This window comes from Microcebus murinus, chromosome 7 (genome assembly GCF_040939455.1).
Source record: "Microcebus murinus isolate Inina chromosome 7, M.murinus_Inina_mat1.0, whole genome shotgun sequence".
NCBI classification, from domain to species: Eukaryota; Metazoa; Chordata; class Mammalia; order Primates; family Cheirogaleidae; genus Microcebus; species Microcebus murinus.
This window is the reverse complement of record NC_134110.1, coordinates 90,914,940-90,928,405: the sequence shown is the minus strand read 5'-3', so window position 1 is coordinate 90,928,405 and position 13,466 is coordinate 90,914,940. Positions and strand designations below refer to the sequence as shown.

Genomic DNA, 13,466 nt, shown 5'->3' with positions numbered 1-13,466 from the left:
CCAAAATAAGATAGGGTCTTATATTTATTTTTCCTTAAGAAGACCCCCTAGAGCTTATTTTCAGGGGATGTGTTATTTTTTTTTAAGTACAGTACAACAATCTACATTTATTCAAATATAGTTAAGTCATCTTCTTCTGGAACATCATCATAACTCTCCAAACCCCGAATTCCATCCTGAATTTCTTGTGACTCTATTTTCTTTAGAACCACTGGCCCCAATCTCTCATGTTGAGCAATAGAGCTCTCATTAAATGAGCAGCTCTTATCCATGTAACCTGCTCGAAGTGCATTGGTAACAACACTGTCATTGATTTTATCCCATGAATTTTTCACCCAAATCATGACCTCTTGCAGGCCAGGCTTCACAAAGTTTCCACGCTGATTTCTTGTCATTGTATTTTCAATGTATTCATTAATTTCCATGTGCAAATGGTCTTTGAATGGCTTGTTTATTGCAATATCAAGAGTCATTCCTGCAGATAGTCATTCCTGCAGGAATCATTATTTGATCTATCCCCTGGTGTTTGTGGGGGTTGAGAGAGGCCCACAGTGTTGAGTAAAACGACAGCCACAGCTTTCCTTCTTCCCCCTGGGGACACACAGTACCTAGAACGGAGCATCTGCTTCCTCACTTCACTGAGGAGACTTTCCCCTCAAAGCCTCAGCTTGCAGCACGCACAGGATGGCCGGGACCTGACAGGGGGAGCCGACCTTGTTGGTGGGGCTGCCCGCACCTTTCTGGTCACCTCTGGGATAGTAGCTGTCACAATGGGGCAGATGAGAAGGGCTGCTGGTCTTTATCGCTCAGAGACGAAATGCATGGGTTGTGCAGATGCGCTGCGTAGCCACGCCCATCACTAGGTCTTATTTTCAGGGTAGGGCTTATATTGTGCAAATGCTTAGAAATCCTGCTAGGGCTTATTTTATGGGTAGGTCTTATTTTCGGGGAAACACAGTATTTGAAAACAGCATGTTTTACATGATAAATATGTACAACTTTTATTTGTCAATTAAAAATTTTTATTTTAAAAGTGACCATATTATTCAGAAATATCAGTGGCTGAGTCTGGCCTAGAATATTTATTTGTTTCAGTGTTCCACATCTTTCAGACTAGTAATGTTCTCCTCTCCCTGCCCCTCCCCCACCCCATCATAAGTCATCAAGCTACAGACTAGTGTTCTTTATGCAGGAATACTACCTGGCTAGTTGGTGTCAATGCATGTCACTATACTGTATTAAAATGCAGAAATTCTGCTTTTAATTTTTCTTGCAGTGGTAGCAATTAGAGAAAAAGAGGAATAAGTAAGTCCTATGTAGGTAAAAAGCTAGAGGTTATTACTTTACTTTTAAGAGTAAGTACATGTATTGTATTTGGCTATAAACAAATGGTGGTAAAAGAGACCAAGTTTATTGTTTATTTATACTATTATTCTTGGCAGAGAAGTTCCCAGTACCAGTGTGTTTATTTTATAAGAAGTCACGAAAGGACAAATTTAGCACTTCTAATATTTTTATTCTAAGTATTTTAACTGTTGTATGTTTGTATTTTACTTCTGCATTTTTTTCCTGGCCACTAGACAACCAGGGCTCTGCATTTTATTAAGTGAATTGATTTCCGTGGTACAGTTTTACATTATTAGAACATTTAAAATAAACTAAGGTAGCTTTAAGTGAGATTCCTAAAATATAATTGAATTTTGAGTAATTTAAATTTTTTCAAATGTTAAGTTGAACTTCTTAAAGCCAGTGAAAATATAATGCTGCTACTGAATTTTTGCTCTGAATAAAATATGATTTTGAAAAAAAGTTTTCTATCTTTTCACTTTTTTTTTCTCTTTTCTATGAACAATAGCTATAGTAGGACAGCACCTTTCTGGGAACCTTAAGTAAGTTGCTCTTTTGTTTTTTCAAACTTCTCATCAGTCATCCATGCATGTTAGTAGTGCTGTCTAAATTGTACTTCCAAGAACCTTTTACCTTTTATGCTGGTTGCCAGCGCTGACTTCTTGATTTGGGCTTCGCTAAGTGGGTTTTCTTGGAAATTGTCCTTCCCATTCTATGCTTCTGTCACTCAGTGAATGTTCCCCTCAGCAATGCCTGATATGGTCTTTTAGAAAAAAATGTCTTTTCAGTTTTATTTTGTCATCTTAATGAATTTGACTTAAATGTCAAGACTCCTTTGTTTTGTGGGACAAGATGTCAAGTAGAAATGACATAGATCTTAACAATTTTGGAATTGGTTCTTGACAGTATCATTACCATTTTCATCTCATTGAGCACGTTATAGGTATGGTATTATTTTTAAGCATAAATAATGCTTAAATAAGCTTGTAAACTAAGTCCATGGAATAATTTGTTTTTTAAGGTTTATGCAAAAAGCAATGTTTCATGTTTAATATATGTGGTATTATAGATGTAAAATTGAGAAACATGTTTAATCCTTAATTACCATTTAAGATTTCCTGAAAATGGATTAACTTATTTCTTTGAGTATATATTCTTTTTTTTTTTTTTTTTTGAGACAGAGTCTCGCTTTGTTGCCTAGGCTAGAGTGAGTGCCGTGGTGTCAGCCTAGCTCACAGCAACCTCAAACTCCTGAGCTCAAGCGATCCTCCTGCCCCAGCCTCCCGAGTAGCTGGGACTACAGGCACGAGCCACCATGCCCAGCTGATTTTTATATTATATATATTAGTTGGCCAATTAATTTCTTTCTATTTTTTTTTATGGTAGAGACGGGGTCTCGCCGAGGCTGGTTTTGAACTCCTGACCTTGAGCAATCCGCCCGCCTCAGCCTCCCAGAGTGCTATAGGATTACAGGCGTGAGCCACCGCGCCCGGCCTGAGTATATATTCTAAGAAAAGTAATATTTTGTTTCCTTTTGTAAGTGCTTTGGGAAAAAAAAGCAATTTTTGTAAAAGTCTTAAAGTCAAAAGTAGATTTTGTGTTAAAAATACCCTAACTTTCTATCAACTAGTCATTGTAATGAAACAAAATTTTTTTTTCTAAACAAAGTATCATAATCAGATTGATCTTCATTAACTAGTACCTTAGGAAGGCGCCATTCAGCTTGTAATCTTAGGATTTCTCTCACTTGTGCACTTGTACAAAACAACCCATTAAATACCATCTCTTCTAGGAGCTTCCACAAATCCTTCAACAGAAAGTCTCCACATAACTCACATAGCATTTCCCTATTATAGTGTTACAGAGAATTAAGGTACCATTCTGTTTTTAGTTTGGGTAGGGGCAGGATATTACCAGAGTTCTTAACTTCTTGAGATCAGGTGTGATGTCCAGTTTAAGTTGTATAAGATAACCATTTGCTGATTATCTGTTTGGATATTGACTTGTTTGGATACTTTTCTGAAATATATACAAAAAATACAAAAATCTTCTTTTTGATCTTTCTTTGGTCATGTATCTTAAAAATTTGCTTACTGAAGAGTTTATGCTTTTCTTCTGACCACAAACTACTTCTGCTACATGTAAAACATTAGTATAATTTTGTATCATAATTCTATTATTAGGTTTTGTTTGTTTGCAGAGGGTTAGATTTTTAAATCTCTACTCTTTTAATACAACTTATTTTCTCTCTTGCCTGTCCACCTGTCTTTCCCAAAGACTGTAATTTAGGGCATTTTAGATACTTGATGTTCTTAGTACATTATTATTAAGATGTCATTTTTAAATGCTATTAAGTTGATAATGTTAAGTAATTATAATACCAGAATGAGTATACACATAGCTGATACTTAATTAAAGTTTTATTCATGCATTTTATTCATTTTATACATACTACTTTAAAGATATTTTAAGCTTTTAACTAAATTAGTATTATGTGTTTGCATGGTATAATTTGTGTTTAAAGAAGAAGCATTATTTAAGTGTAAATTCTAAAAGCTTGACTTGGCAATGATAGCATTTAGAGGGTTTGAACAATGCATGGGTCCCAGTATAACCTTTCTAATAAATGCATTAATGATGAAATCTCTTTGGCCTTTTATATTTTTTTCTTCAATTAAAAAGTGAATGGCTCATGCCTGTAATCCTAGCACTCTGGGAGGCTGAGGCAGGAGGATGGCTCAAGGTCAGGAGTTTGAAACCAGCCTGAGCAAGAGCAAGACCCCGTCTCTACTAAAAATAGAAAGAAATTGGCCAACTAAAAATATAAAAAATTAGCCGGGCATGGTGGCACATACCTGTAGTCCCAGCTACTTGGGAGGCTGAGGCAGGAGGACCGCTTGAGCCCAGGAGTTTGAGGTTGCTGTGAACTAGGCTGATGCCACGGCACTCTAGCCCGGGCAACAGAGTGAGACTGTCTCAAAAAAAAAAAAAAAGTGTGAATTGCTTTTTATTTAAACCTCATTCCAACTTTTAGGAAGTATTATATTAATCTGATAACCTTATTTTAAAATTATTATTCACTGACCTTCTGAGACTTTTTTTTCTGCTGAATGTTCCAGAGGGAGACCGTCTGACTCTTGAAGCATTATATGCATAAATCAAAACCTTAGTTTAATGATCTTTTCCTCCCCACCCAAGATAAATTTTAGGTCTTGTTCTGTTGCCCAGGCTGGAGTACAGTGAGACAGTCATAGCTTGCCATAACCTCCAACTTGTGGGCTCAGGTGATCCACCTGCCTCAGCCTCCCAAGTAGCTGGGACTACAGGTGTGCACCACCAACCCTGGCTAACATTTTAATTTTTTGCAGAGACAGGGTCTCACTGTGTTCTCCAGACTAGTCTTGAACTTCTAAACTCAAATGATCCTCCTATCTTAGCCTCCCAAAGCACTGGGATTACAGGCATTAGCCATTGCACTCAGCCTGCATGCCTTTTTTTGTTAAATTTATTTCAGAATATTCTATGTCTTCATATGTTTAAGTTTAGCTAGAGAATTGTTCTGCTATTTATATTTTTTGTTCTTTAATATTAATACTTTTATGTAAAAATCAAGAGATTTAAAGAGGTTTTAAATATTTTCACCATTATAACAATATATACACATACATATATGTAAAACGTTATAACAGCTATATAAGTCATTAAAAACATTCCTGATTTTATCACAAATTGTTCACTTGCTTATTGTTATAATCTCCTCTCCCCCTTTAAAAAATCTCTTTAGAAATAAAATGGTTCCTAATGCTTAGATTCTAAATTTTTTTTAACATTTTAGGATGAATGGAGTTTTTTAAAAAATTAACTTGTAAAATAAAATATTAAATATACTTAAATTCTAGTTCAGAGATTGTCATAAAGTATTAGGCAGCAGCGTTATGACTGATTATCCTTTTCATGGAGAACGTCAGTGGAAGTGTTAGAAACCACTTATGTGTTTTTAATGCCAGAATTCACGATTTTCCTTTAGGTGAGTAAAAAAAAAAAAAGTTTTATTACTCTAATGTTTTGGTGCCAGATGAAAAACTTTCCCCATTTGTAACTTATAGCTCACCAGCCATGAAACAGAATGGAGTCCCAACCACCCAGGAGAGGATTCAGTGGCGTCTTTTGCTGACATCGGATGGGTAGCCAAAGAAGAAGGAGAGTGTTCGACAAGACTGAGGTTAGTTTGGAAGGCTGTCAGGGCTAAGATGCAGTATTTATTATTTTAACACTAACTGCCATGAGACTTATATTTAACTCACTCTAGTTTTAATCCTAGGGCCACGTGAAGTCTAGAAAAATCTTGTTGATCTTATTGTTACAATTAATATTGACAATTTAATTCTAAATTGATTAAATGATAGAAGCCAATAAATTTGTTTTTTCCGTGTATGTTTACCTTTATATTACACTCAAAAGTTTTTATTCTATTTTCGTAATAAAACATTGTGGCCCGAAGGAAAAGTTTCTGATTTTTTTGTGTGGCAGTCACTGGGTTAAAGGAGGATATTATTTGCAATTCTTAACTTTTTTTTTTTTTTTTTTGAGACAGAGTCTCATTTTGTTGCCCAGGCTAGAGTGAGTGGCATGGCATCAGCCTAGATCACAGCAACCTCAATCTCCTGGGCTCAAGCGATCCTCCTGCCTCAGCCTCCCGAGTAGCTGGGACTACAGGCATGTGCCACCATGCCCGGCTAGTTTTTTCTATATATATTTTAGGTTGGTCAATTAATTTCTTTCTAATTTTAGTAGAGATGGGTTCTCACTCAGGCTGGTTTCAAACTCCTGACCTCGAGCAATCTGCCCACCTTGGCCTCCCAGAGTGCTAGGATTACAGGTGTGAGCCACCACGCCCAGCCTGCAATCCTTAACTTTTAATAGCCTAATTTGATCTCTAGTAACTAAATCAGGTCATCTTCTTTTTTTTTGAGACAAAGTCTCTCTCTGTGGCCCGGGATAGAGTGCAGTGATGTCATCATAGCTCACTGCAACCTTAAACTCCTGGGCTCATTCGATCCTCTTGCCTCAGCCTCCCTAGTATCTGGGATTACAGGGCATGCCATGAGGCTTGGCTAGTTTTTCTATTTTTAGTAGAGATGAGTTCTTGTTCTTGCTCAGGCTTGTCTCTAGTTCCTGAGCTCAAGCAGTCCTCCCTCCTTGGCCTCCCAGAGCACTAGGATTACAGGCTACTGCACCTGGCCTCAGCTTGTTTTTATAAAGTTCCTAGAGCATATAATTGTGTCCTAAGTCCTTATTTGTTATAGAATTCCTTGCCCTTCAGAAGTTTACATTATAATATGAAAGACCAGAAAGAACAATTATAAATATGTTTAGATAAGTATTGTAATTAAAATGATTTCATTGGGGCAGAAGGATCAGTCTGGATCATAATAAGGAATTTGTGTAATTAGAGAATGTTTCCTAAAAACTATGAATCAAGGAGCCAGGCATGGTGATCACACCTGTAATCCTAGCTACAGGGAGGCTGAGGCGAGAGGTTTGCATGAGCCCAAGAGATCATAGCCACTGTACTCTAGCCTAAGTGACAGTGAGATCCTATATCTTTAAAAAGAAAAAAGAAAAAAAACCAAAACTGTGAGTCAAGATGAGTTGTGATTCAAAGGAAACAATGTGTAAGAATTAGAGAGGTGCTCCCATTTATTTGAAACAGCTCAAATAAAATATTGGCTACGTGTTCAATCTAATAAAAGTTATTCAACATATACTTTCCACTCTCATTTGGCATCAAGCATACAGAGATAAAATAAGACATAGTCCTTGTGTTTCAGGAATATTTGGTGTGTTAAAGAAGATTAAAAAGGAAATTAATATTATTGGTGCTGTGAAGTCTACCACATAATTACAGAAGGCCACTGTAGGATGAGAGCTGTTGGGCAAGGCCTCTCGGGGAAGAGAGCTGGAGCTGCGTGATGGGGGTCGGTACGGGCCAGGCACGTGGGAAGGCTGCATTCCAGGAAGAGCAAAGAATTTGTTTAAAGGTAAAATGAGGAGACAACGTTGGCATGTTTGGGAAATGCCATGTGGCTCAGTGAGACTAGAGAGTAGCAGAGAAGTGTAAGCTCCTACGGTGTGAGCTGTAGGAGGTGAGGACGGAAAGTAGGTAGAGGTTTATTTTTTTATTTTATTTTTTCTCACTTGTTGCAGAGTGTCTTCCAGTCACCAGCTACCGAGCAAGCTGGGAATGGAACAGGTACCTCTGCTAGGCTTGCTTTCCCTCCTGTTTCCGAAGCTGGTAGAATACTAGCCACTCTCCAGACACGATCCCAGGAGGTCAGGTAGAGGTTTAAAGGCCATACATGTTGCAACAACAAATTTAGACTTTTTTCCTGAAAGCAATGTGGAACCATGGGAGAAATTTAAACACTATAGTAATATGATCGGATTTGTGTTTTAGTAAAATTAACCTGTGAACAGTATGAGAATAGAAAGGAGCCAGATAAGGTGATAGACCAACTAATAGATGATTAGAATTTGCCTAAATTAGCACATGGACTGCACACCAGAAAATTTTTTTTTCCTTGGGGCCACGGTGCTTCATTATGAAAACAGAAAACAAAATGATCCTTTCTAATTTAATCAAAAATTTGTTTTTTTAAATTGTTTTCTGTGCATGAGTTATATGCAACTTGAAAAATAGTTCATAAGGGTAAAAGTAAAGAGAGATGTGAGTTACATATGCTTCATGTAGCCCTGGGCTCAAAACTAGCGTGAGTTAAATACAACTCACATGGTAGTTAATGTGTTAAGAAACTGGCAGAGAAGGGTCAAAGCCAAGAGAGATTCAGAAGAGTTGAAAAGACATGGAAACTTATTAGTGGTTTCTTTCTTTTTTTGTTGTTTTTTGAGATAGAGTCTGGCTTTGTTGCCCAGGTTAGAGTGAGTGCCGTGGCGTCAGCCTAGCTCACAGCAACCTCAAACTTCTGGGCTCAAGCAATCCTCCTGCCTCAGCCTCCCGAGTAGCTGGGACTACAGGCATGCACTACCATGCCAGGCTAACTTCTTCTATATATATTAGTTGGCCAATTAATTTCTTTCTGTTTATAGTAGAGACAGGGTCTCGCTCTTGCTCAGGCTGGTTTCAAACTCCTGACCTTGAGCAATCTGCCCACCTCGGCCTCCCAGAGTATTAGGATTACAGGCATGAGCCACCGTGCCTGGCGTGGTTTCTTATTAATAAGAAAGAAATGATTATTAATAGTAGTAAGACATGGAAACTTATTAGCGGTGGGGATTAAGGAAGGAAAAGTCTAGGATAACGCCCAGGTTTCTGGCAAGAATAATTATAAGGATGGTGGAACAATTAATAGGAATATAAGAAAACAGATTATTTTGGTGGGAGGGCATAAGAGGGAGTAGTCCAGTCTGGAATATGTTGAGTTTCCTTTGACACATTCACACTGATCTAGAAACAATTTATGTGACTAGATATTGATAAGGGAGGCTCACACTCTATTAACATGTAGATGGAATGGCTATAAATGAGAGCACCAAGGATCACATATAGGGCATGAAGAGCATTCGTATCCTGAATGAAGCCAGCATTTGGAAGTTGAAAGAAAAAGCCTCCTTTCCCCACCTTCACCCCGCAATAAGCAGTTCAAGAGGAGAACTAGGAGAGGATATTGTTACAGAAGCAGAGGAAGTAGGAGAGAATTTTTATGGAGGAGGAATAGTCATCAATGTCAAATACTTAAAGACTAGGGAAATCCCAAAAGTAGCAAGTTTCAATTTTGTTTTTCAGTTGGAAGGTTATCATTGATTTTAGGAAGAGTTATTACATTTGAGTGGTATTAGCTAGATAAAGTAAGAATCACATAATCCATGAGCAAAGAAGGAATTTGATTTGAATGACAGGTCGAAGTGAGGACATAGCGGTAGATGAGGAACACAGACCAGGTATTGTAGGATTAGCAGGTAAAGAGCCTTTCCTTTTAAGCTGTTTATTTTATCTTTTAAATTAAACTTTCTTATTTTGAGATAATCATAGATTCTTCACATGCAGTTATAAAGAACAATACAGAGAAATTTCCTCTTCCTTTTTACTCATTTTTAACATCCTTTGAGACTATAGTACAGTATCACAGTGGGATTTTTTTTTTTTTTTAAAGAGAAAGGGTCTCTTTCTGTTGCCCAGGCTAGGTGCAGTGGTGTCATCATAGCTCACTGCAACCTCAAACTCCTGGGCTCCAAGTTATCCTCCAGCCTCAGGCTCCCAGGTAGCTGGGACTGCAGGTGCGTACCACCATGCCTAGCTAATTTGTATATTTTTTGTAGTGATGCGTTCTTGCTATGTTGCCAAAGCTAGTTTCGAACTTCTGGTCTCAAGTGATCCTCCCACCTCAGCCTCCCAAAGTGCTGGGATTACAGGTCTGTGCCACCTCGCCTGGCCTCACAGAAGGATATTGAGGTTGGTAAAGTGAAGATGCAGGACATACCTATACCCATACCCTTCCTTCATGTTGCCCTGTTACAGCCACACCCGCTTCCCTTAATCCCCAGCCCCTCCTTAATCACTGGCAATCAGTAGTCCGTTCTCCATTTCCACAATTATGTCATTTAAAGAATACTGTATAAATTGGATAATACAATAGGTAACCTTTTGGGGCTGGCTTTCTTCACTCACCATTATTCTCTGGCTATGCATCCAGATTGTTGTATGTATCAATAGTTTGTTCCTTTTTTATTGCTGGTCATTGGTCATTTTTATCGTGGTCATTGGTGTGGATGTACCACATTTGTTTAGCTGTGCAGCAGTTGATGGACATCTGGGCTGATTACAATTTTTGGCTCTTACAAAAACAGTTGGTACATAAACACTTGTATGTATGTTTTCGAGTGACCATAAATTTTCATTTCTCTAGGATAAATGCTCATGAGTGCAATTACTGGGTCAAATAGTAGTTGCATACTTAGTTTTTCAAGACACTGACAAACGTTTCTTGAGTGACCATACAGTTATATATATATATATATATATATATATACCCCCCACTGGCAGTGTATGGCTGATTCAGTTTCTCTGCATTCTCACCTACATTTGGTGTTGTCGGTCTTTCTCTTTTTGTTAACCTTTTTCCCCCCTTTTCCCCTCCCATTCTGATAGGTGATATTTCACTGTGGTTTTAATTTTTATTTTCTTACTAGCTAATGATATTGAACATCTTTTCATGCCAACTATATATTCTTTTGAGTAAAATATTTCTTCATCCTTTTGCCTGTTTTCTTACTGGGTATTTTTTGATACTTCTTTATATATTCTAGATAGGAGTACTTGTCAAGTATGTGGTTTATAAATATTTTCTCCTGCTCTGTGGCTTGTCTTTTCGTACATTTAACAGGGTCTTTCACAGAGAAAATGTTATCAGTTTTGATGAGGTCCAGTGTATCATTTTTTCTTTTTATGGATCATGCTTTTGGTGTCAAATCTAAGAACTCTTTGCCTAGCCCTAGATCCTGTGACTTTTCTCTTGTTTTTATGTTTTATGTTTTACATTTTCTTTTATGCTACATTTTATTTTGTTTTACATCTTGTTTTATGTTTTACATTTTAGTCTATGATTCTTTTTGAATTAAATTTTTTGTGTAGGTTGAGCATCTCTAATCTGAAAATTCAGAATCTGAAATACTCCAAAACCCAAAACTTTTTGAGTATCAACATGACATAACAAGTGGAAAATTCCACACGCAACCTTTATGTGATAGTTTACAGTTAAAATGCAATCAAGACATTGTTTCATGCACAAAATTATTAAAAATATTGTATAGAATTACCTTCAGCCTACATGTATAAGGTATATATGAAACACAAATGAATTTCATGTTTAGACTTGGGTCCTATCCCCTTTCATTAGGTATGTGCAAATTTTCAAAACTCTGAAAAATATCTGAAATCCAAAACATTTCTGGTCCCAAGCATTTTGGATAAGGGATGCTCAACCTGTATAAGCTATGAGACTTAAGTCAAGAGTGTTTGTTGCCTGTGGCTGTATGTTGTTCCAGCACTATTTGTTGAAAGGCAGTCTTTCTTCCAGTAATTGCTTTTGTACCTTGTCTACAATCGGTTGGGCATATTTGTGTGATCTGTTTCTGGATTCTCTATTCTGTTCCATTGACTTATGTGTTTATCCCTGTACCAGTACCACACAGTGTTGTCTACTGACAGGCTGGCACATCGGAGTCTTACCATCTTTCTGTGGAAAGGGAGCTTTGAAGAAGCTCTGTGTTATCAATTTCACATGCCAGATAAACAGTAGTGCATTGTACAGATTGACAGGGTAGCAAATTTAACACATATTTTGAACAGTAGGGCAAAATAGAAGGATGAACGTTGATGGAATTTTACTTTGTCTGGACAATTATTGGTCATCAGTATTCTCACCATGTAGTTTGAATCCTTTTTCTTCTGTCATGTTGACATTAATTTCATTTCTATGGGGATTTTTTATGACTAAATCATAGAAATAGTATGAAATAGAGTACATTCAGTGTAATGGTGGTCTGTATGGGCAAGTTTTTTTTTTTTTTTTTTGAGACAGAGTCTCGCTTTGTTGCCTAGGCTAGAATGAGTGCCATGGCGTCAGCCTAGCTCACAGCAACCTGAAACTCCTGGGCTCAAGCAATCCTTCTGCCTCAGCCTCCCAAGTGGCTGGGACTACAGGCATGTGCCACCATGCCCGGCTAATTTTTTCTATATATATTATTTGGCCAATTAATTTGTTTCTATTTATAGTAGAGACAGGGTCTCGCTCTTGCTCAGGCTGGTTTCGAACTCCTGACCTCGAGCAATCTGCCCGCCTCGGCCTCCCAGAGAGCTAGGATTACAGGCGTGAGCCACCGCGCCCGGCCGTATGGGCAAGTTTTAAACTACTCATTCCACACAATGAAATACCTTTCCTTGTTTTTAATTTACTATGTGAGCCTATGCAGAAACAAGTTCTATTCAAGACTAATATATTGCAGTTGGAGGGTTTCTGTGCCTTTCACATTTATATTTCTATGAAAGCTGAAGCTCTTCAAGATAATTTTCTTAGAATTTCTCCCTTTAAATTTATGTTGTTAACATTTCTGTTTAAATTATTTATAATGCCATACTGTATGTCTCAGGGAAAATAGTATACATATCAGTCCTTCATAATTGGTTATTACACAAATAATTTTTTCAAGTGCATTGAATTTTAGTTTTTTATCTATAACTTGGAAGTATTAATACCTACCTTGAGAAGAGAATTTTAAAAGATAACATGACAAAACTTTAGCGTGGTGTAAGGCCTCTCTGTTTTTTCTCTTTTCGATACACATTTTCATTTCCTTGTGAATTGACAGAATGGCCTCAGAATTGAAAAGAGCTTCGTTTTCATAAGAAGCATTGACATTCTTTGAAAAAATCAATATAACTGATGATCCTGTCTAAGGTGAATAGTTTGTTCTCTTTCATAGTAGTATTCTCAGGAGAATGTGTAGTCTTTGGATATATACGTAGTATACTATGTATATAACATTTGTACTGTATGGTAAAATTAAAGACTAATCTCTGAGGCTTCTAGTAGACATCATAGACATTGCCATCAAGGATTTGATTGCTTTGGAGTACAATAACATTTAAGGAATATTGAAATACTGAAAGTTTAACTCCAATTTGTTCATTCTATATTAATATATTAATTTATAATTGTATCTAATTCTTCTGTAGAGTATCACTTACATATAAAACTCTTTTCCTACAAATTTATAGGATCATAGGGCTTAAAAGTATTTCAAGTAACCTTTTTTCTTACACCGGGATGTTTGCAATCTAATGAGGAAGGTGAACATATTTATAAAAATCTATAATATAAGGCTAGCGAGCAAAGTGAGACTGAGGACTTTGAGTGAATATATCCAGCTTAATTTTTCAAATTTCAATATTAAGTGTAAAATGGAATGTGCTATTTTTTTAAGGAGTGTCAGGGAAGACCCTCAACTTCATAGATGATGATGAGGAATACCAAGACTCCAAAGGAAATGACTCCAGAAGCAAGCAGGCTGGCTTGCCACAGCTCCATAGGTGCAATAGTAGA

At 37.1% G+C, this 13,466-nt stretch overlaps 1 protein-coding gene and 1 non-coding gene across 3 annotated transcripts in view; one reads left to right on the top strand and one right to left on the bottom strand.

Moving 5' to 3' along the window:
* The window catches only part of MTFR1 (mitochondrial fission regulator 1), a 57,142-nt gene that overhangs the window by 32,550 nt on the left and 11,126 nt on the right, over positions 1 to 13,466 (top strand). For both annotated transcript variants that reach the window (XM_012737192.3, XM_076005263.1), the window contains exon 4: positions 5,454 to 5,569. In XM_012737192.3, coding sequence (XP_012592646.2) covers positions 5,454 to 5,569 — 116 coding nt within the window. The remainder of the gene's footprint in view (positions 1 to 5,453; positions 5,570 to 13,466) is intronic.
* On the bottom strand, positions 7,544 to 7,683 carry LOC142872221 (small nucleolar RNA SNORA7). The gene has a single exon (XR_012920437.1). It is a non-coding gene; the product is annotated as a small nucleolar RNA SNORA7 (small nucleolar RNA).